Raw genomic sequence first — 23,447 nt, forward strand, 5'->3', positions numbered from 1 at the left:
TGTTGATGGCTTTGCACTCTCCCTTTGGATTTTCTTCTGTATTGCTTGGGAGAGTACTAGGAGGGAGTTCAATAATTTTCTTGCTCAGTTGACCCACTTGTGCCTCCAAATTTCTAATGGAGGACCTTGTTTCAGTCATGAAACTTTGAGTGATTTTGATTAGATCAGAGACCATGGTTGCTAAGTCAGAGGTATTCTGCTTAGGACTCTCTGTCTGTTGCTGAGAAGATGATGGAAAAGGCTTGCTATTGCTAAACCTGTTTCTTCCACCATTATTATTATTGAAACCTTGTTGAGGTCTCTGTTGATCCTTCCATGAGAAATTTGGATGATTTCTCCATGAAGGATTATAGGTGTTTCCATAGGGTTCTCCCATGTAATTCACCTCTTCCATTGAAGGGTTCTCAGGATCATAAGCTTCTTCTTCAGATGAAGCTTCCTTAGTACTGCTTGCTGCATTTTGCATTCCAGACAGACTTTGAGAAATCATATTGACTTGTTGAGTCAATATTTTGTTCTGAGCCAATATGGCATTCAGAGTGTCAATCTCAAGAACTCCTTTCTTCTGACTAGTCCCATTGTTCACAGGATTCCTTTCAGAAGTGTACATGAATTGGTTATTTGCAACCATTTCAATCAGCTCTTGAGCTTCTGTAGGCGTCTTCTTCAGATGAAGAGAGCCTCCAGCAGAGCTATCCAAAGACATTTTGGATAGTTCAGAGAGACCATCATAGAAAATACCTATGATGCTCCATTCAGAAAGCATATCAGATGGACACTTTCTGATTAATTGTTTGTATCTTTCCCAAGCTTCATAGAGGGATTCTCCTTCCTTCTGTCTGAAGGTTTGGACTTCCACTCTAAGCTTACTCAATTTTTGAGGTGGAAAGAACTTTGCCAAGAAGGCATTGACTAGCTTTTCCCAAGAGTCCAGACTTTCTTTAGGTTGAGAGTCCAACCATGTTCTAGCTCTGTCTCTTACAGCAAAAGGGAATAGCATAAGCCTGTAGACCTCAGGGTCAACCCCATTAGTCTTGACAGTGTCACAGATTTGCAAGAACTCAGCTAAAAACTGATAAGGATCTTCCAATGGAAGTCCATGAAACTTGCAATTCTGTTGCATTAGAGAAACTAATTGAGGCTTAAGCTCAAAGTTGTTTGCTCCAATGGCAGGGATAAAGATGCTTCTCCCATAGAAGTCGGGAGTAGGTGCAGTAAAGTCACCCAGCACCTTCCTTGCATTGTTGGCATTGTTGTTGTTTTCGGCTGCCATGAGCTCTTCTTCCTTGAAGAATTTGGTTAGGTCCTCTACAGAGAGTTGTGCCTTAGCTTCTCTTAGCTTTCGCTTCAAGGTCCTTTCAGGTTCAGGGTCAGCCTCAACAAGAATGCCTTTGTCTCTGTTCCTGCTCATATGAAAGAGAAGAGAACAAGAAAATATGGAATCCTCTATGTCACAGTATAGAGATTCCTTAAGGTGTCAGAGTAAAAGAAAATGGAAGGCAGAAGTAGGAAATTCGAACTTATCAAGAAAGATGGAGTTCGAATTTTGCATTAAGGAATAGTGTTAGTCCATAAATAGAAGGATGTGAGAAGAAGGGAAGTGGTTTTCGAAAATTAAGTAAGAAATTTTGAAAACATTTTGAAAAACACTAATTAATTTTCGAAAACCAAGAGTAGGAAAGAGATCAAGTGATTTTTGAAAAAGATTTTGAAATTAGAAATTAAAAAGATTTGATTGAAAACTATTTTGAAAAAGATGTGGTTAAGAAGATATGATTGGTTTTTTTTAAAAAAAGATGTGATTGAGAAGATATGATTTGAAAAACATTTTAAAAAGATTTGATTTTAAAAAATAATGATTTGGCTATCAAGAAAAGATATGATCCAAACATTAAGCCTCTCTCAACAGAAAAGGCAGCATACTTGAAATGTTGAGTCAAATCATTAATTGATAGCAAGTATCTTTGAAAATAGAAAGAAATTGATTTTGGAAAAGATTTGATTGAAAAGATATGATTTGAAAAAGATTTGATTTTGAAAAACTTTGAAAACCTGAAAAAAATTGCATTGAAAACAGAATCTTCCCTCTTGTGCTATCCTGGCGTTAAACGCCCAGAATGGTGCACATTCTGGCGTTTAACGCCCAAAACTATACCCTTTTGGGCGTTAAACGCCCAACCAGGTACCCTGGCTGGCGTTTAAACGCCAGTCTATCCTTCTTCACTGGGCGTTTTGAACGCCCAGCTTTTTCTGTATAATTCCTCTACTGTATGTTCTGAATCTTTAATTCTCTGTATTATTGACTTGAAAAGACACAAATTAAAAATATTTTTGGATTTTTAATAATCAAAATGCAACTAAAATCAAATAACAATGCATGCAAGACACCAAACTTAGCAGTTTGTATACTACTGACACTATATGAGACACATAAACACTCAAGTCAAGAGAATTCGAAGATCAGAGTAAGAAATCATCAAGAAGTACTTGAAGATCCTTAAGACACATGAATGAATGCATGCAATTGACACCAAACTTAAAATGAGACATTAGACTCAAACAAGAAATATTTTTTTGGATTTTATGATTTTGTAAAAAATTTTTTTGTGCTTTTTTCGAAAATAAAGTGGAAAAAAGTATCAAAATTCTTAATGAGAATTCCAGGAATCATGCAATATTTTTAGTCTAAGACTCCGGTCCAGGAATTAGACATGGCTTCACAGCCAGCCAAGCTTTCAAAGAAAGCTTCGGTCCAAAACACTAGACATGGCCAATGGCCAGCCAAGCCTTAGCAGATCACTGCTCCAAAAGCAAGATTGATAGAAATCAACAAGCTCTTGTGATGATAGGTTGAAACCTCGGTCCAATGAAATTAGACATGGCCTCTCAGCCAGCCAGACTTCAACAAATCATCATGAAACTCTAGAATTCATCATCAAGAATTCCGAAAGAAATACCTAATCTAAGCAACAAGATGAACCGTCAGTTGCCCAAACTCAACAATCCCCGGCAACGGCGCCAAAAACTTGGTGCACGAAATTGTGATCAATACTTTTCACAACTCAAATAATCCCCGGTAATGAAACCAAAAACTTGGTGTTCACTACCATGGCATAAACATAACTTCGCACAACTAACCAGCAAGTGTACTGGGTCGTCCAAGTAATAAACCTTACGTGAGTAAGGGTCGATCCCACAGAGATTGTTGGTATGAAGCAAGCTATGGTCACCTTGTAAATCTCAGTCAGGCAAACTCCAATTGGTATGGTGATAAACGCATAAAACATAAAGATAAAGATAGAGATACTTATGCAATTCATTGGTAGGAATTTCAGATAAGCGTATGAAGATGCTTGTCCCTTTCGTCTCTCTGCTTTCCTACTGTCTTCATCCAATCCTTCTTACTCCTTTCCATGGCAAGCTTAAGCAAGGGTTTCACCGTTGTCAGTGGCTACCTCCCATCCTCTCAGTGGAAATGTTCAACGCACCCTGTCACGGCACGGCTATCCATCTGTCGGTTCTCGATCAGGCCGGAATAGAATCCAGTGATTCTTTTGCGTCTGTCACTAACGCCCCGCCCTCAGGAGTTTGAAGCACGTCACAGTCATTCAATCATTTAATCCTACTCAGAATACCACAGACAAGGTTAGACCTTCCGGATTCTCTTGAATGCCGCCATCAGTTCTAGCCTATACCACGAAGACTCTGATCTCACGGAATGGCTGGCTCGTTTGTCAGGCGAGCACTCGGTTGTCAGGCGATCAACCATGCATCGTGTATCAGGAATCCAAGAGATATTCACCCAATCGAAGGTAGAACGGAGGTGGTTGTCAGTCACACGTTCATAGGTGAGAATGATGATGAGTGTCACAGATCATCACATTCATCAAGTTGAAGAACAAGTGATATCTTAGAACAAGAACAAGCGGAATTGAATAGAAGAACAATAGTAATTGCATTAATACTCGAGGTACAGCAGAGCTCCACACCTTAATCTATGGTGTGTAGAAACTCCACCGTTGAAAATACATAAGTACAGGGTCTAGGCATGGCCGAATGGCCAGCCTTCCAATGATCTAAGATAGCATAAAAATGAAGATAGCTACCAAGATATCTCAATACAATAGTAAAAGGTCCTACTTATAGAAAACTAGTAGCCTAGGGTGTACAGAGATGAGTAAATGACATAAAAATCCACTTCCGGGCCCACTTGGTGTGTGCTTGGGCTGAGCAATGAAGCATTTTCGTGTAGAGACTCTTCTTGGAGTTAAACGCCAGCTTTTATGCCAGTTTGGGCGTTTAACTCCCATTTTGGTGCCAGTTCCGGCGTTTAACGCTGGAATTTCTGAGGGTGACTTTGAACGCCGGTTTGGGCCATCAAATCTTGAGCAAAGTATGGACTATCATATATTGCTGGAAAGCCCAGGATGTCTACTTTCCAACGCCGTTGAGAGCGCGCCAATTGGGCTTCTGTAGCTCCAGAAAATCCACTTCGAGTGCAGGGAGGTCAGAATCCAACAGCATCTACAGTCCTTTTTGGTCTCTGAATCAGATTTTTGCTCAGGTCCCTCAATTTCAGCCAGAAAATACCTGAAATCACAGAAAAACACACAAATTCATAGTAAAGTCCAGAAAAGTGAATTTTAACTAAAAACTAATAAAAATATACTAAAAACCAACTAGATCATACCAAAAACATACTAAAAATAATGCCAAAAAGCGTACAAATTATCCGCTCATCAAAAGCAAAGAGACGGGAGGAACGCAGCATCTTCATACGCTTATCTGAAATTCCCACCAATGAATTACATAAGTATCTCTATCTTTATCTTTATGTTTTATTCATCATTCATAACCATTCGAGTTTGCCTGACTAAGATTTACAAGGTGACCATAGCTTGCTTTATACCAACAATCTCTGTGGGATCGACCCTTACTCGCGTAAGGTTTATTACTTGGACGACCCAGTACACTTGCTGGTTAGTTGTGCGAAGTTGTGTTTATGCCATGGTATTGAATACCAAGTTTTTGGATTCATCACCGGGGATTATTTGAGTTGTGAAAAGTATTGATCACAATTTTGTGCACCATGAACTTTACACAATTGCAAACAAGAACTCCAAAGATGCCAAATTGGCTTATCCAAGCTTAATCTCTATGCTATGTAAAGATGCTGGGGTAAAGATGGGAGTAACTGAGTATATCTCAGTTGACCGACCAATCACCAAAAAGTCAATGGAAGGACAACAAGTGCAGGACGACTCCATCAAGAGGGGAGCACATGAGTTCCTCCCGAAAATCCCTCAAATTGAATACTGGGAGCGTCTTGAAGCATCTGTCATCAAGTTGCAAGAAGCTATGGACCAACTAAAGAAAGAACAGAAAAATCAAAATAGCATGCTTTGCAAACTGCTTGGGGAATAAGAAGAGCAGAGGCATGAACTGAGGGAACTGAAGCGTCAGAAGCTGTCTCTTGAAGGACCACACACTCCACAGACTAAGGGAGCATCCACCTCCCAAAATAAAGGTTGTTGAGTCCTAATCTTAGTTTTAACTCTGTGATAATTGTTCTTATTAGGAATTTACCTTAGAAGTCATATATGAAGTAGTAGTAATTAGTATCTCTATTTTGATTTTATCTCTAATTAAGCTATAATTTATTTTTCTCATCATCATCAAACATGAATAAAATAGTAGATTTTTAGAATAAAGAGGCAATATTTTTTTCGAGTTCTTAATAAGGAAAATTCTAATTATTTATATGTGGTGGCAATACTTTTTGTCTTCTGAATGAATGCTTGAACAGTGCATATTTTTTATATTGAATTTTATGAATGTTAAAATTGTTGGCTCCTGAAAGAATGATGAACAAGAGAAATATTATTGCTGATATGAAAAATTATGAAATTGATTCTTGAACCAAGAAAAAGCAGTGAAGAAAAAAAAGAGAGAAGCAAAAGAGGTAGAAAAAGTCAGTAGCCCTTTAAACCAAAAGGCAAGGGTGAAAAGAATCCAAGGCTTTGAGCATCAATGGATAGGAGGGCCCAAGGAGGTAAATCCAGGCCTAAGCGGCTAGATCAAGCTGTCCCTAACCATGTGCTTGTGGCATGCAGGTCCAAGCAAAAAGCTTGAGACTGAGTGGTTAAAGTCGTGATCCAAAGCAAAAGAGTGTACTTAAGAACTCTGGACACCTCTAATTGGGGACGTTAGCAAAGCTGAGTCACAATCTGAAAAGGTTCACCCAGTTATGTGTCTGTGGCATTTATGTATCCGGTGGTAATACTAAAAAACAAAGTGCTTAGGGCCACGACCAAGACTCATAAAGTAGCTGCATTCAAGAATCAACATACTAAAATAGGAGAATCAATAATACTATCTGAAGTCTGAGTTCCTATGGATGCCAATCATTCTGAATTTCAAAGGATAAAGTGAGATGCCAAAACTGTTCGGAATCAAAAAGCTACTAGTCCCGCTCATCTAATTAGAATCTGAGCTTCACTTAAAACTCTGAGATACTATTGCTTCTTGATTTCTTTTTATCCTATTTTATTTATCTAGTTGCTTGAGGACAAGCAATAGTTTAAGTTTGGTGTTGTGATGAGCGGATATTTTATACACTTTTTGGGGGTAATTTCATATAGTTTTTAGTATGTTTTAGTTAGTTTTTAGTATAGTTTTATTAGTTTTTAGGCAAAATTTATATTTCTGGACTTTACTATGAGTTTTTGTATTTTTCTATGATTTTAGGTATTTTCTGGCTGAAATTGAGGGAGTTGAGCAAAAATCTGATTCAGGCTGAAAAAGGACTGCTGATGCTGTTGGATTCTGATCCCCTTGCATTTGGAATGGATTTTTTGGAGCTACAGGAGTCCAATTGGCGCGCTCTCAATTAGGTTGGAAAGTAGACATCCAGGGCTTTCCAGAAATATATAATAGTCTATACTTTGCGCGAAGATAAATGACATAAACTGGCATTAAACGCCAGTTCCATGTTGCATTCTGGCGTTGAACGCCAGAAACAGGTTGCAAGTTGGAGTTAAACGCCAGAAATAGGTTACAACCTGACGTTTAACTCCAGAAACAGCCCAGGCACGTGAAAAGCTTAAGTCTCAGCCCCAACACACACCAAGTAGGCCCCAGAAATGGATTTCTGCACTATTTATCTTAGTTTACTCATTTTTTGTAAATCTAGGTTACTAGTTTAGTATTTAAACAACTTTTAAAGACTTATTTTGTATCTTATGACATTTTAGATCTGAACTTTGTACTCTTTGACGGCATGAGTCTCTAAACTCCATTGTTGGGGGTGAGGAGCTCTGCAGCGTCTCGATGAATTAATGCAATTATTTCTGTTTTCTATTCAAACACGCTTGCTTCTCTTTAAGATGTTCATTCGTACTTAACCATGATGAAGGTGATGATCCGTGACACTCATCACCATTCTCAATCTATGAACACGTGCCTGACAACCACCTCCGTTCTACTTTCAATTGAATGAATATCTCTTGGATTCCTTAATCAGAATCTTCGTGGTATAAGCTAAAATCCATTGGCAGCATATCCTTGAGAATTCGAAAAGTCTAAACCTTGTCTATGGTATTCTGAGTAAGATTCAGGGATCAGATGACTGTGACGAGCTTCAAACTCGAGAGTGTTGGGCGTAGTAACATACACAAATGGATCAATGGATCCTATTCCGACATGATTGAGAACCGACAGATGATTAGCCATGCGCATTTGGACCATTTTCACTGAGAGGACGGATGGTAGTCATTGACAACGGTGATCCACCAACACACAGCTTGCCATAGGAGGAACCTTGCGTGCGTGAAGAAGAAGACAGGGGGAAAGCAGAGATTTAGAAGACAAAGCATCTCCAAAACTCCAACACATTCTCCATTACTGCGTAACAATTACTTATTTTATGCTCTTTTACTTTTTACAATTGAAACTAAATAAACCTATTGGTATCCTGACTAAGAATAATAAGATAACCATAGCTTGCTTCAAGCCAACAATCTCCATGGGATTCGACCCTTACTCACGTAAGGTATTACTTGGACGACCCAGTGCACTTGCTGGTTAGTTGTGTGGAATTACATAGTGTGAGTGTAATTTTCGTGCACCAACCCTTCGTAAAGTGGAGGTGGGACGAGGGTGGTTCCACCAGTGATTTGGAGGGTTAGAGGAGAATGAGATTATAGCGTTAAGTAGTATTTGGTTTAGAACCTAAGAACCTTAGACGTTTTATCCTATTTTTAATTTAGGTTATTCTTTAAGTTTAATTTCTGAGTGTTGGAGTTCTAGGATCGTCTCTAACTTTTTCGAGACCTTATATATTATTTATGTGGGCACCATTACCCTGCTGGAAATATCTGGTTCTCATTCCATACAAATGTTGTTGCTTTCATATGCAGGTCGAGAGGCACCTCGTTGAGCATCCGGAGTTCTAAGCAAGCGAAGTCTAGCTTTTGGGTTGTTATATTTTGGGATGTTGTTATGTATTTAAGTTTGTAGAGTCTCCTATGTTTGTGTGTGTGTGTGTGTGTCTATATATATATATATGTGTGTGTGTGTGTGTGTGTGTGTGTGTGTGTGTGTGTGTGTGTGTATAACTTTTGGTGTCCCTCTTAGAGGTCGATGTGGAGAAATAGGTTTTCTGTCTTCTGTTTTGGCATACTTTGGGCTATATATCTATACTTATGTATGTAAATATTCTCGGACCGGCCTTGGCTTCGCAGGTCGAGTCTAGAGTTCAATATTCTGAATTTTAGATACTATATCCTTTATATATTTTATGTCTTATCCTTATCTATTTGCCAGTTTATGTTTTCGAATGTGATGCCTTTTTTGAATTAAGGTGGATAAAGCTAAGGTGGTGTTAATTGAAAAATTACCACCACCTAATAATGCCAAGGCAATTCGGAGTTTCTTGGGATATGCCGGATTTTACAGGAAATTTATAAAAGGTTTTTCTAAAATTGCTAAACCTTTGAGCAACCTCTTGGTTGCAGACATTCCTTTTAACTTTGATAATAATTGTTTGCATGCCTTTGAAACTCTGGAAACAAGGCTTGTCTCTGCACCCATCATAGCTCCTCCCAATTGGGATTTACCATTTGAATTATGTGTGATGCCAATGATTATGCTATAGGATCTGTCTTGGGACAGAGACAATGCAAGCTTATGCATGTCATTTATTATGCTAGTCGTGTACTAAATGATGCTCAAAAGAACTACACAACTACAGAAAAAAATTACTAGTTGTAGTGTATTGTTTGATAAGTTTAGATCCTGTTTAAGTGGTTCCAAGGTTATTGTTTATATTGACCACACTGCTCTTAAGTATCTTCTAACCAAGTAGGATTCTAAACAAAGATTGATTAGGTAGGTGCTGCTTCTTCAGGAGTTTGACATTGAGATTAGAGACAGGAAGGGGTCAGAGAATCAAGTGGTTGACCATCTTTCTAGGATCAAACCTGAAGAAGCGACGCCCACCCTCACTGCTATGACTGAGACCTTCTTGGATGAGTAACTCTTCATGATTTAGAGTGCTCCGTAGTTCGCAGACATTGTGAACTACATGGCCATGAGGTTCATCCCCAAGGAGTACACTAAATAGCAAGTTAGAAAGCTTTTGAATGATGCTAAGTAATATTTGTGGGAAGAACCTTATCTTTTTAAGAGATGCTTAGATCGTATAATTTGGCGTTGTGTCTTAGATGAGGAATCACAGTAGATCCTCTGGCATTGCACTACAATATTTTCAGATTGAGGCAACATTTAAAAAGTGTTGCCTAAAGGCTGACAAAAAGTTGCTTTTGATCAATGGCAACACTTTTGGACCTAAGGCAACGTTTTTTGTCGGCATTGCATATGCAGCCGTTGCCTTAGATCAAGGCAACACTTTTTTGTTTCAAAAGTAACGCTTTTGAGAGCAACACTTGGTAAGTGTTGCCTTTGGTTGAAAAACAACAACACTTCAAAGGTGTGTTTGAGACAACACTTTTGCAGTGTTGTCTCTTCTCTCATATTTTGGTCACTACCAAAAAGTGTTGCCTATTTGCAATAAAATGCAACTCTTTTATGTGTTGCTTATAAGTTGGAATTTGCAATCCTTTGAAGTGTTGTCTATTTGCAATAAAATGCAACTCTTTTATGTGTTGCTTATAAGTTAGAATTTGCAATCCTTTGAAGTGTTGCCTATTAGTTTTGAATATGCAACCCTTTAAAATATTGCCTTTTCTTTTGGATATGCAACCTATACAAGTGTTGTCTAATATTCAAAATATGCAACTAATAAAAGGGTTGCCTTTTTGATAAAAATAAAAATTATTTTTGTAATAAAAATATAAAAAAATAAAATTTACAATAAAATTTTTTGTTCATACATGTGTAATTATTTTAATTAATAAATAAATTTGTACACAATAAAAAATAATTATAAAAGAGACAAAATAACTAAAAATAAAATTCTAATTAAAATAGATATTAAAAAGTTCAATTAGTATTTCTAATACATGTTCATCAATAATTCTCAACAAAATAATAAAATTCTTGTCTAACAATAATTGTCATAACAAAATAGTAATTAATATTTATCAAAATAATGTCAATCTATTTGCATATTTTATATCTATGCTTGACTTTGTTGGAACAATCTGATAGTGTGTGGTATGATGAACTCAAAATCCTCTTGCCTCCACTGAGTCCAATAACTGCTGCATTTAAATGAATTGGGGTTTAGTTAAAGTTGCATTTAAAAAAAAAATTGAAACATAAAAGGTGCAATAATGGAAAATGATGCATGCTATGTGTTTGATGAAGTACCTGAGTAAACTGAGAAAGAGAAATGCAATGAAAAGATAAAAATGACTGAAACATAAATTTGAAGGGGGGAAAATGAAAAGATAAAGAAATGAAACAACTCCCTTGACAATTTCTGTCATTCCTGCGAATGAAACAGCAGTTACTAGAGTCTGTTGCAGTGACAACATGCATCACTCTCCAACATAGCCACATTATTTCAGCAATGAGGAAAAAAATTTCTTCCTCACAATAGCACAACGCTACAAAAATAAGTAATTAAAAAGGAAAAAGAAAAAAAGATGATTGATTAAAAATAGCAAGAGTGTATTGCAGAAGCCACCATGAAGTAAGATGGCAGAAGACAGAGAAAGCAAAGGCCAAAAATGTTGATAGTCCATTCCCAATAAATGATAAATCACAAAAATTACTGCAAATTTTTTTGTTATACCTGGTCATCACTTTGGATCACGAGTTGATGAGGAAGGACGATCGTTGCCATTCGAACATTGCTTACTATTTATATCATGTGTTGATTCCTTGGCTCGTAATAAAGATAGTGCTTCATCAATATTTGTGCCAAGAGAACTCTGTTGCAAGAGAAGCTTCACAAGATCCTCCAAACTTTGGACTCTATCTTTTGTCTCATGAAGTTCAGTTTTCATTGAACTTATAGTCTCTGCATGTTGTTGCTTAATTTTAGCAATCTCCCGTTCTTTCTGCAGAGATGTTTTTGTGATTGTCCTCCCATAACATCGAACTCTTCCTGGTTGTTCTTTGCCAAATACTACAGTAAATGCTTTCTCGGAAGTGTCTCCAGCTTCTTGGTGGCTCTTAAGTTTATCCTATTAAAAAAACATAACAATTTTAGCTTGTTCCACTCACTGATTCTCATGCTTCTTTCCAAAACAGCCTAAAAGTAAAGGTGTTATGTCATGGCTATTTCCTCGGTTCAAGAAGAAGCATAGCAAGAATGTGATTATGAGTTCCCCAAACAGAACTGAATCTGAGAAAGTTTCTCAAGTTCTTAAGGACATGTGAATAGTTTCAATTGAGACACTCAAGAGGGAGTTAATGGAAGCAAATAAGAGTAGGGATGCAGCATTAATGAAAGTTTCTGAGATGAGAACTTCATTGGAGAACTTTTAATACTTTTAATAATGATATAATGAACATATTAAAAGTTAAAACTTAGATTTTATGTCCTTTTCACAAAAATTGTATTCACTTAATAATATGTATTTTAGAAACACACATTTTATTCAAGTTGATGGCTGAGAGCTCTGTTTACCAGTCATGTCCATATCAGCTACCCATTAAATATAAATAGATGACAGAAATTAAAGGATGATTTGATTAATTTCAAACCTAAAAAAGCAAGCTGTCTTAAATTAATGCCTACACATTTGTATCTTTGACTTCTCGCCTGCTATATCTAAATAAATTAAAGCATAAGCAATTCACATGTATATTTTAATTATGGACCCCACAAAACATGATCATGTATGTTTTAAATCTACTTAATTAGTTATTTATAAATTATATTAGCTTTCAAGAAGAATCCTCCTCCAGGGGAAATTGACTTTGAAGGCTCTAAAATCAAGATATATACATATTACATACTATAACAATACTTTTTAAGTTTTATACAGGACAATCTAACTTAAAATAATACTGTAAATTAAGGCAATTTTGTTTTAGATCAATTTGTAAATTAAGGCAGTTCTACTTATTATAACTTACAATAACAGTTTGTGTTCCTGAATCAAGCTCTTTTCCTTTTCGTCCAGTTCGAGTTGCAACAAACACATCAACCTGTGATGGGTCTTCTTTGTTCTCATTCATTTCACGCTACAAGTAAGGAAAAAGAGTATTAAAAATGGCCAAAAATAATATTTATCTAGTTTTAAGATGGTCATTATACAACAAGAAAAAACTTATAAAAAATCAAAATTATTACCATTTCATTACGCACTCTTGCAAAACTTATAGGTCCCATTCGATGTTGATGTTGTTGCTTTTTACGATTTTCAGAATTTAAACGAGATAGAGCCTATACCCAAAAAAATTAAAGGGAGTTATATGTAATAAACCAAAAGCATAAAAAAAGACAAAGAAACAGAATTATTTATTCTACAACTCACCTTAACAGAAGGAATACTCCAATATGCAATTAACTTTTGAAATTGAACTTCTGGAATATCTAAAGGGCGATTTTTCAGCATATCTTCAATGTTGTTATATCTCTCAAAATGCTTTCCCTTGATTCTTGTTTTGTAACCTTTCCAAGCTTCTCGAACACCAGTCATCACCCACCCTTTCCCCTCTTTTGGAAGAATGAACTTTGACTACAAAAAAGTACAAAACAAAAATTATAAATGACAATTCAAGAACACTAAAAACAAAGACAAAACTGCAGTGTAAAACAGCAGCTATATATTTTCACAAAACTACAGCTAAGCCATACAAAATTGAAAATTTTCAGATCATAAAAAATAGATGAGAAATAAAACACTTACATTAATATATTTCCATATGCGCTTTTTGACTTTGAGGGGCACAGCTTTCCAACTAGTGTACATCAATGTTATGAAATCGCTATTCCTTCCCATTGTTCCAATAAAGTAAGTTAAATCCTTCACTCTTCTTGGAGTTGGTCCTACTGCTTGTCCTTCATAAAAAGTCACCTCTTCTCTTTCTTCCCAACTTCTTGCATGGATTTTAGCACACCTTGTTTTTCCTCGTGTCCTTCTAGTCTTTGGAGTATCTATAAATATGTGCAATTTAACCATTTAAATGAATTATATAGCTATACATGCTAATGAATAAGTAAAATGATAATTATGTATAAAGTACAGCACCTTTAACATTGTTAGTTTCCATAAGGTGATTGTCATCACCATGAAGAACTTCATCTTCATATTCACCAACATAGTCCTCATCATCCGAGAAATCATCATCATCATCATCTCCAACTTCATTAGCATTTGCTCCACTATGTTCCTCCTCTCCTTCCACATGAATCCCATTTGTCTCCAAAAATGTATCAAGTGTCATGGCTTGACAACTTGATTTTGTATTTGTCTTCCTAAGATTTTGTTGCTTTCTTGAATAGATCTTTCGTTTTCAGCACTTGGTTCAAAATCGTCATCTTCTCTTTCCAAATGAACCCCATGTGTCTCCAAAAATTTATCCATACCCATGGTTGGACGCTTTTTAAGATTTTCTGGTTCTTCTTCACTAGCTCCAATTTTCTGGTTCGGCATACTTTTCATTCTTTTAGAAATTGGGACTTCTTTTTGAGTGCTTTGCTTAGAAGGCATAGGAGTCACTCTCTTTTGTCCATGACCACCAGCCATCATTGGAGAGATAAAATGTTGCTTCTTATGAATTTCTGCTGTATTTTTCTGCATGAATTGCTTGTTGCTTTGATACTGTTTTACCAGTCTTTTCCGCTTTGGAGTAGTTCTTGTTTCCATTGTATTTCTGAAATAAAACAAAATAAAAGATGACATTAGACATTAGAATTTGGCAATGTAAATAAAGTTCTTTCCTAACACCAAATTCAGCCTTTAATAAATCATTAAGAAACTGAATGGAGTTGTTTGCTGAGGATATAATTGAAGACTACTATTTAATAGTAATAAACAAGAAGGAGCTGAAGGAGATAACATTGTGGAACTGAAGGAGCTGTTTGCTGAGGATGTAATTGAAGACTACTATTTAATAGTAATAAACAAGAAGGCATGCCATAAGACACATATATAAAAAAGTGATACATCTTTCATTCCACTTCCCTACTGTTTAATGCAATTAAAAAGTTAAAGTATATACATATTTCATTCTACTTCCCTACTATTTAGTGTAATAAAGGAAAAAAGTATAAATCATTCAATGTCGTCTTCGGAATTATCTTCTGATTCTGTGTTGTATTCTTGTGAAAGAAGAACTCCTTTTGAAGCATCTATAACAACTTCGTGCAAGTCACCCCTAATCAAATCAATTTCACCATTATCATTGGGTATAGAAGGACCCATTGACTGGTCAGATGGCTCTTTTTCATATATAGCTTGGGGATCAACATCAGCTTCGTCACCTATGCTAAATAAATCCCTTGGAATTGACTTCATAACATAATGTTTATTTTGATCAAATGGATCTTGCACATAGAAACATTGGTGTACTTGACATGCCAACACAAAAGGCTCTTCTTGATAGCATTTTTTGTTGAATTGAACATACGAAGAGCCATAGCCATCCTCTTGAGTCTCATACCAGTCACATCTAAACACTACAACCTTAAAATTGCTAAAGTAGTCTAACTCAATTATATCATTTATTCTGCCATAGTAGGAAACTTTTGCACGAATTGGATTTGGATCATTTGCACTTGCAAAGCTCGTAGTCAACGCAACTAAAGTTACACCACTATTTTGCGTCTTGCGTCTTGCCTCACGTTGCCTAGTATGAAATCTATACCCATTGATAAAATACCCCGAATATTTTTTTGCAATCTTGTTGGGCCCTCTAGAAAGCTCCTTAATCCAATCTAGAACATTCTGACGCATGGCACGTGCTTTAAACCATGAGGGAAAGTTCATACTATGGTTCTTAGCTTTCACCCAACTTGTTCCTTGTTGATCAGCCTCATGCTCTCTAAATCCAAAATTAGAATTTTCGTAAGTAAAACCTAGAGATAATTCCATGATTCATAATTAAAAAAATTAAAAGAAATGGACAGTTCAATAATATGTTTGGTAAGTAGGATTTACCTAACATAGTCTTCAATTTTTCCACAGTTCAATAATATATAGCTATGGGCTTGGTTTCGAGACTTGTCGTCAAGAGAAAAAATCTCACCCTTCTTTGCTCCCAATGGACAGCCTTTCTTAGGAAACAAAATTGGAAATGAATGTGGAATTTCCGCTTCAAAGTCATTAGCATCATTATTCCGGGGTATTCTATTCAATTTTATTTGAACACCATCATGTAAATAACGTGAGCAAAAAGTTAAACACTCATCAACCAAGTAGGCCTCCGCAATAGATCCTTCAGGACGACTTCTATTTCGAACATATGACTTTAAAGTACACATGTATCTTTCGGGAGGATACATCCACCGAAATTGAACTGGGCCGCCTAGTCTCACTTCATTAGCCAAATGAATAGGCAAATGCATCATTATGTCAAAAAATAAAGGAGGAAAAATCCTCTCCAATTGGCATAGTGTTATCACAATCTCTGCTTCCAATTGATTTATCTCTTCTAATGTGATAACCTTTTGACATAACTGATGAAAAAAAGAGCCAAGCCGAATTAAAGGGATTGCGACCGAATCTGGAAGTATACTTTTGATGGGAATTTGCAGCAAATAATACAGCATAAAATGGGCATCATGAGTCTTGTAACCTGATACTTTTCTTTCTGCAAGGTTCACGCATCGAGAAATATTTGAGGCAGCACCATCAGGTAGCTTTGCTTTCTTCAAGACATCACAAAAAATTGATTTCTCAGCTTTAGTCATGGAGAAACATGCTTTTGCAAACTTCACTTTTCTATGACCTCTTATTTCTTTTGGATGAAGATTCTTACGAATGCCTATTTCTTTCAAGTCATATCGAGCATTTAGGTGGTCTTTTGTCTTTCTAGATATATCCAAGAGAGTTCCAAGAATACTGTCAACTATATTCTTTTCTATATGCATTACATCAAGATTGTGTCTTGATGTGTTATACTTCCAGTAAGGTAAATCAAAAAAGATTGACCTTTTCCTCCACGGGCCTTCATTCACCTTTTTTTTTGTCTTCCCAAAGGAATTCTCCATAGAATCTAAGTGACTTAAAACTTCCATGCCCTCTAGCAACGGTGGAGCTTTTCGATGTTCTTCTTTTCCATTAAATGACCTTTTATTAGTTCTCCATGGATGTTCCTCGGGCAAAAAAATACGATGACCCATATAACACATCTTCCGACTATGTGTAAGATAACTAGAACAAGTCCCATAGTTACAAGAAGGGCAAGCTAGTTTCCCCTTTGTACTCCACCCGGATAACATTGCATATGCAGGGAAATCACTAATTGTCCATAAGAGAGCTGCATGCATTTGAAAAGTTTTATTTCTTGCGGCATCGTATGTTTCTACCCCAAGTTCCCATAACTCCTTCAATTCCTCAATCAATGGTTGCAGGTACACGTCAATATCATTTCCTGGCGATTTTGGTCCCGGGATCAACAGAGAAAGCATGAAGTATTCTTGTTTCATGCACATCCATGGTGGCAAGTTATAAGTCATTAAAATAACCGGCCATGTGCTATGAGATATACTCATGGTTCGAAACGGATTGAATCCATCACTCGCCAAACCAAGTCTCAAGTTACGAGGTTCCTTGGCGAATTCTGAATGTCGGTTATCAAAATCTTTCCATGATTGACCATCGGCAGGATGCCTTAGCTTTCCATCCTTTTTACACTCTTCCTGATGCCAACTCATATTCTTAGCGGTCTTTGAGCACATGAATAGCCTTTGAAGCCTGGGAATTAGGGGAAAGTGCCGTAATGTCTTTGCAGGAATGTTGTAAGCTTTCTTTGAAGATATGTCACCTTCAACTACCGCAGGCTCAATCCAACGAGAAGTTCCACATTCATGGCAACATGTTTCATTTTCGTGCTCTTTCCAATATAGCATGCAGTCATTTGGACATGCATCAATCTTTTTATAATCAAGACCTAAATCTCTCACCATAGCCTTGGCTTTGTTGAAAGAAGAAGGGAGATTCAAGTTAGGAATAGCCTCTTTCAACAACTCCAGGAGGGAAGTGAACGAGGCATTACTCCATCCATGTAGACACTTCAACAAGTATAGTCGGATGGTGAAAGATAAAGTAGAAAATCCCTTGCAACCAGGATATAGTTCCTTGCTAGCCTCGTCAACCAAATTATAGAACTTCTTTGCATCTTCGTTCATACCTTCTTTTTCTCCCTCAACATCTGCCACATTCCTAAACCTTTCGTCTAGCAAGCCTTCAATGTCATCGCATGAATAAATCTCACCGGTATCACCAGTATCGACATCCATACCAATTACACTTTCCCCATGATTAACCCATCGTGTATAGCCCTTGACAAATCCAAAGCATATTAAATGGCTATAAATAGACTCTCTTTGACCCCAAAGGAAGTTGCAACATTTTGCACAAGGACATAGAATTTCCTCTCCTTGAGGATTTCCAACGGAGTAAGCATAGTCCAAGAATCTATTGACGCCATCTCTAAACTCTTGGCTATGTCTTGGTAAACTCATCCAGTTCTTGGATGAGTCCTGGGAAAACCTAATTGTTCATAGTGATATTACTATTAAACTAAAAATGATTATGGTCTTAAACACCAGCTAAAAACAATTTTCTTTTATCAAAATAGAATCTGAAACTTGCTATATATACACGGTTGCTCAATATAAAATATATAAAAAAAATATTAAAAAAATGCTTTTATATTTTAAAAGAAATATTAATAATTCTTTTATTATTCTAAAAAGTTAACCAAATACAAACTAATCATAATTCTTTTATTATTCTAAAAGAAATATTAATAATTACTTTTGAAAAGATATATTTTAAAATAAAAATGCTTTTATATTTTAATTTTTTAATTAAACAATCAGTATTTTATTACATAAAAAAGTGCAAAAGAATAACATAAACATATAAAAGCAAATAAGTATAAGATAGACTTACGAGGTCATGCCGCAATAATTTGCACTTAGTGTTCAGCTGCGTATACTCAAGTATGAGTGAAGGAATCAATCTGATTAAGAAAGAGAGACCAGAGGAGATGAGAAAGAGTATGAGTAAAAATGAATTGTGACTTGCATAGAATCAATCTGATTCTGCACTTAGTGCAGCTTTTATATACACAAGAGAGTGCAGGTTTTATATAAACAAAAGCACTATTAATATTAGCAGTTAATCATAAAGAAAAAGAACAGGATACTGCGTTTATATATGACATAACCATGCATCTTTTAATTTCCAGTTAATATATATATTATGCCAAATTTTAGCAATCTAAACAATCAGTTTTCATACTTTAGACACATCCTAAATTTAAGTTCCATTCTTGCTTTTAACAGGGGTTATTTTTAGATTTTGTAAATATATTATGTAGTAGTTTTAGATTTTGTAATAAATTAAATTTATTACATACTTTAGACACATGCAGTTCTATTAAACCCACACAGTGACAGTAGAGTTACCTCAACACTAATACACACAGCAACAAGTTTCATATATTGAGTAGGCAACCCGTGTTAAGCAACCCGTGTTCAATGCTTAGCTTCTTTCAATTATTGAGTAGGCAATATTTTGGTCCCAGCCATCACTCTGCACATGAAAACACTTACCTTATTAGCTTGTTCTTTTCCATGTGTTGTATATATACTTGTATGTGATGCAATTATCAAATAAATAATATCAGATGTTTCAATCAATCAATAATAACTACAAACAGCAAAACAACACTCAAGATTTGGAGTATTCCCAATTTCGTTGTAGGTGTTGTAAAGTGTTGGCTTTTGTGTATTAAAATAATAATTAGTAAAATGTGGCATTCGATGGGTGCACGCTCTCTCTTTAGTTTCATTGCATGCTGTGTCTCACCACTCATCAATAACACAACTTTTAATAGTAGTAATAGGGGGAAAATATATCTTAAGATTATTATATTTATAATATTACAACCATATGATCCAAAAATCAACCGTAAATCAAGTCACTTGTATAAGAAAGTAGTAGTCTTGTGTTCAAATCTATAATCAAACTTTACAAGTTATTATAATCAAATATGATTCATGTTTATAACAAATTTCATAAATAATATAACCAAAGTGCAAAAAATTGAAGTATCTGCATAGAATGTTTTATTTTCCTTAACGCTAACTACAAATTATAATCAGTCTCATATAGTTATTGATTAACACATTCATTTACTCAAAAACACACATGAAAACAGTAAAATACTATATCGATTATCATTTCCAGTAATAACCAATTCACCTTTTTGTCTTTTTCACACAAGTCAACAAAGCAAAGCCTTATGCTGATAGACACAAGCAGCTTCTACTCACTTTCCTGTTTTCACACACACACACTTTTTAGTGTTTGTTAATAATCTTGTATTAACAGAACACTACTTGAATTGAAACAGCATTGCATCAATCCTATATTTAAATTTGTCGGAAAGATAACTTTGAAAGCTAATAATATTTTCACTTCTTCTTTTCCAATTTTATTCAGTTTTTAAAGAAGATGAAGTATACAAATATGAGTTTGGCCAAGAACTGAAGTGATCTCATTTTTCTGGGTCTGGAAACTTGAAATATCAGTGCTTAAAAGCTGTGGAAGCCTTAGCAATGCACAAATTTAGTCCATGTCAATCTGCATCTGGTGTTATATAAATTTGAGTTTGATGTAACCATTTATGAAATGATTTAGATTTATAAAATATTAAACTGTTTGTATGTTAATATTCTAAAAAAAGATATGGAACTAAAAAACCTTTTTATCTTCTTTTTTTATTGTGTTCCTTATGATAGATTTTATTTTCTAGAAGCAAAGGAGACTATTAGAATTTAGACGCATTGTCATTGGTGGTAGCTAGGAACTAGGATCTAACATTTGTTACATAATCAATTTACACTATCAAAAAATAACAAAATCCTAACTCAAAATAAGCTAACTAAGATCAACTCTGGCTAATAGCTAAGCATTTTACATTTTCTAGCAATACAAGTAAAATCACCAGTTAAAAGCTAAAGGACTCAAAGTGCAGATTTTCAGCCAAATTAAATGAGCAAACAGCCGCCACCTCCTGCCTCATTTCCTTGGGTCCAGAAACAAGAACTCCCACAATAATAAAAAACCAAAATAAAATGGTAATGCACAAAGCTATGTATGTAAAAACAAGTTTAAGTTCAACCAGAAGATTTAAAATACACATGCAATTCCATTAAACGCACACAGTGACAGTAGAGTTGCTTCAACACTAATGCACACATACAGCAACAAATTTCATATAACCAAAAATTAGGATTCAAAACACAAAAATAGAAAAGAAAAACAGAGATAAAATCATGAGTACCTGTAAAACAATGATCAGCGGTGATGAACCCTAGCAGAAGAACGCTGGCAAATTGGAAGAGATCATAGATGAACGGCAAGCAAAACCTAAAGACTTTATAGATCTGGTTACAAAATACACAAATATACACAAATATGAACGGCAAGCTCGAAACAGCAACATTATTACCAAAAATCCTATAATAGCAACATCAACATTATTAAAATTAGGATTCAAAATGAAAAAGAAAAAGGAATATGCAGAATCATAGGTACCCGGTGATGAACAAGCGAGTAGAAATGATGGAAGCTCGAACTGCTAGCAGAGACAATCGAAGATCAAACGCGAACAAATTGGATTGAATCTCGATTGCGAGCAGAGAAGATTGAATCTCGAACTACAAGCAGAGAGAATCAAAACTCAAACGCGTGTCAAGACCTCCATTGCCATCCTCGAAGAGAAGAAGACGAAGAAGAAGATGATTTAGTAGCACGTCAATGTCTGAAGAAGATGAAGATGAGGATGAATTAGCAAAGAAGGGCACACGTCAATGTCTCCTCTATTGCCATCATCGAAGAGAGGAAGATGAAGATGATTTTGTGCTTGTTAGGGTTGGGGTTTTGTCTCAGTCTTTCTTTTAGTAAAAGGAGAAGAAGATGATGAATTGAAGGCCCGTGGAGCAAAAGGGGTTTTGTTTTTCTTCTTTTTAGTTAAAGTGAAAAAAATATTTTGTTAAAATATCTGGAGAGAAGCTTATAATTTTAAAAAAAAATATTAATTTATTTTAGACAACATTTATAAGTTGATGTTTATTAAAAATTTTAAAGCAACTTTTATAAAATGTAATATATGAATATAAAAAATGTTGTCTATTTAATTTATTAAAGCAACATTTTTGTTATGTTTTTTAATTAACTAAAAAATAACATTTATAACATGTTGATTTAAAAGAGTTGCAATAGTCTTATTTTTTTTGCAACAAATATTAAGAGTTGCTTTTTATTATTTTAGACAACATTTTTTAAGTATTGTTTCGAATATATGTTGCCATAGATCAAAATTGTTGTAGTGTTGTCACGGTTTTGAATATGGAGGCCACTTTGGTGGTGAAAAGATAGCCACCAAGGTCATTTAGAGGGTTTTTATTGGCTGACTCACTTCCAGGACTCCCGAGAATTTTTAAGAAACTGTGACAAGTGCCAGAAAGTCGGGAATCTCCCTAACAATCATGAGATTCCACAGCAGGAGATTCTAGAGATTGAGTTATTTGATGTGTGGGGTATTGATTTCATGGGACATTTCTTACCCTCATACTCAAACACTTACATCTTGGTAGCCGTGGATTATGTGTCCAAGTGGGTGAAAACCATGGTTTTACCCACCAATAATGCCAAAGTAGTGCTAAGCTTTTTGCAGAGATATATTTTTAGCCGGTTTGGTGTCCCAAGGACACTGATTAGCGATAGAGGAAGTAACTTTTACAACAAATAGTTGGACTGACTTCTGCAGAGATATTGAGTCTGTCATAAAGTGGCAACACCTTATCACCCCCAGACAAGTGGATAGGTTGAAGTCTCTAACAGGAAAATCAATAGTTTAAGACTCCTATTGGAATGTCCCCATACCAGTTAGTTTATGGTAAGGCCTGTCACATGCTAGTAGAGTTGGAGCACAAAGCATATTACGAAAAAAAGTTTCTAAACTTTGATTTCAAGGCTGTAGGACAAAAGAGGCTGCTCCAACTGAATGAGCTTGACGAGTTCAAAAACTCTACTTACGAGAATACCAACCTCTACAAGGAAAAGATCAAGAGGTGGCATGACAAGAAGATAGCCACAAGAGCATTTAAGCCAGGCCAAAAGGTTCTATTATTCAATTCTAGGCTAAAACTCTTTCCCAGAAAGGTAAAGTCTCGGTGTTCAGGACCTTTTTTGGTAACCGGAGTGTCAGCTTTTGGTTATGTAGAACTTCAAGAGGAAAACTTAGATAGAAGGATCACAGTCAATGGCTAGAGGGTAAAGCACTATCTTGGAGGTGAGATTGATTGTCTGAGGTCCACTCATCTACTAACTTAGTAGAACTGACCATCAAGTTAATGACGGTAAAAAAATGCTTGTTGAGAGCCAACCCAACCCTTATTATCCTCGATTTCATGTTCAGTTTGATTTTCATTTCTTTTTGTTTATTTTAGATAATTATTCTTAGTTTTTCCTTGGTTTAATAGTGTTTGGGGTCATGCAAAGTGTTTAGAACAGGAACATGAGGGATTTGGAAGAAGAATATAACACCCTGGAGAGCATTTTACTCGAGTACTCTGGCGCAATTACCAAGGAGCTCTCTGATGGGTGGCGTTAAATGCCAGGCTGGGCGTTTAGCACCGAGGAACACATAAATCGAGGTGGATTTACATCGATTTGGACTCTAAATGCCAGGCTGGGTGTTTAACGCCTAAATTGGTCACATGGATTCTGGCATAAAACGCCAGAGAAGGCATTTAACGCTCTGAATAGCACGCAAACCAAGACAAA

The 23,447-nt window shown here is 35.8% G+C and overlaps 3 protein-coding genes, 2 long non-coding RNA genes and 1 other non-coding gene across 6 annotated transcripts; 1 reads left to right on the forward strand and 5 right to left on the reverse strand.

Annotated features, from left to right (window-relative positions):
- Window positions 1–760: 760 nt before the first annotated feature.
- Window positions 761–868, forward strand: LOC112713269 (small nucleolar RNA R71). Its single transcript, XR_003158243.1, has one exon. It is a non-coding gene; the product is annotated as a small nucleolar RNA R71 (small nucleolar RNA).
- Window positions 869–10,458: 9,590 nt separating this feature from the next.
- LOC140175301 (uncharacterized) lies at window positions 10,459–12,325 on the reverse strand. The gene is made up of 2 exons (XR_011865570.1): window positions 11,258–12,325; window positions 10,459–10,721 (listed from the first exon to the last, which is right to left on the reverse strand). It is a non-coding gene; the product is annotated as an uncharacterized lncRNA (long non-coding RNA).
- A 32-nt stretch (window positions 12,326–12,357) lies between these two features.
- Window positions 12,358–13,863, reverse strand: LOC112710714 (uncharacterized). The gene is made up of 6 exons (XM_072202004.1): window positions 13,668–13,863; window positions 13,326–13,573; window positions 12,951–13,154; window positions 12,767–12,859; window positions 12,550–12,657; window positions 12,358–12,399 (listed from the first exon to the last, which is right to left on the reverse strand). Exons 1-6 carry the CDS (start codon window positions 13,861–13,863, stop codon window positions 12,358–12,360), a joined length of 891 nt encoding a protein of 296 aa, XP_072058105.1.
- Window positions 13,864–14,610: 747 nt separating this feature from the next.
- Window positions 14,611–16,510, reverse strand: LOC140175090 (uncharacterized). The gene is made up of 2 exons (XM_072202005.1): window positions 15,579–16,510; window positions 14,611–15,462 (listed from the first exon to the last, which is right to left on the reverse strand). Exons 1-2 carry the CDS (start codon window positions 16,508–16,510, stop codon window positions 14,694–14,696), a joined length of 1,701 nt encoding a protein of 566 aa, XP_072058106.1. The 3' UTR covers window positions 14,611–14,693.
- Window positions 16,511–16,715: 205 nt separating this feature from the next.
- LOC140175091 (uncharacterized) lies at window positions 16,716–18,106 on the reverse strand. Its single transcript, XM_072202006.1, has 2 exons — window positions 16,949–18,106; window positions 16,716–16,778 (listed from the first exon to the last, which is right to left on the reverse strand). Exons 1-2 carry the CDS (start codon window positions 18,104–18,106, stop codon window positions 16,716–16,718), a joined length of 1,221 nt encoding a protein of 406 aa, XP_072058107.1.
- A 934-nt stretch (window positions 18,107–19,040) lies between these two features.
- On the reverse strand, window positions 19,041–21,574 carry LOC112712945 (uncharacterized). Its single transcript, XR_003157988.3, has 4 exons — window positions 21,195–21,574; window positions 20,941–21,043; window positions 19,857–19,931; window positions 19,041–19,184 (listed from the first exon to the last, which is right to left on the reverse strand). It is a non-coding gene; the product is annotated as an uncharacterized lncRNA (long non-coding RNA).
- Between the last annotated feature and the right edge of the window lie 1,873 nt (window positions 21,575–23,447).

The sequence above is a fragment of the Arachis hypogaea genome, chromosome 9, assembly GCF_003086295.3.
Source record: "Arachis hypogaea cultivar Tifrunner chromosome 9, arahy.Tifrunner.gnm2.J5K5, whole genome shotgun sequence".
In the NCBI taxonomy this organism is placed as follows: Eukaryota; Viridiplantae; Streptophyta; class Magnoliopsida; order Fabales; family Fabaceae; genus Arachis; species Arachis hypogaea.

Bases quoted from the DNA above. Each gene is read 5' to 3' on its own strand.
- LOC112710714 (XM_072202004.1), bottom strand. From the start codon at position 13,863: ATGACACTTGATACATTTTTGGAGACAAATGGGATTCATGTGGAAGGA. The intron at 13,574-13,667 runs GTGCTGTACTTT...ACATATTTATAG, and splicing joins GGAAACTAACAATGTTAAAG to ATACTCCAAAGACTAGAAGG. The intron at 12,860-12,950 runs GTGAGTTGTAGA...TTTTGGGTATAG, and splicing joins GGAGTATTCCTTCTGTTAAG to GCTCTATCTCGTTTAAATTC.
- LOC140175090 (XM_072202005.1), bottom strand. From the start codon at position 16,510: ATGCATATAGAAAAGAATATAGTTGACAGTATTCTTGGAACTCTCTTG. The intron at 15,463-15,578 runs GTAAATCCTACT...TTTTGGATTTAG, and splicing joins AAAATTGAAGACTATGTTAG to AGAGCATGAGGCTGATCAAC.
- LOC140175091 (XM_072202006.1), bottom strand. From the start codon at position 18,106: ATGAGTTTACCAAGACATAGCCAAGAGTTTAGAGATGGCGTCAATAGA. The intron at 16,779-16,948 runs GTAGAAACATAC...TCTTACACATAG, and splicing joins AGGAGTTATGGGAACTTGGG to TCGGAAGATGTGTTATATGG.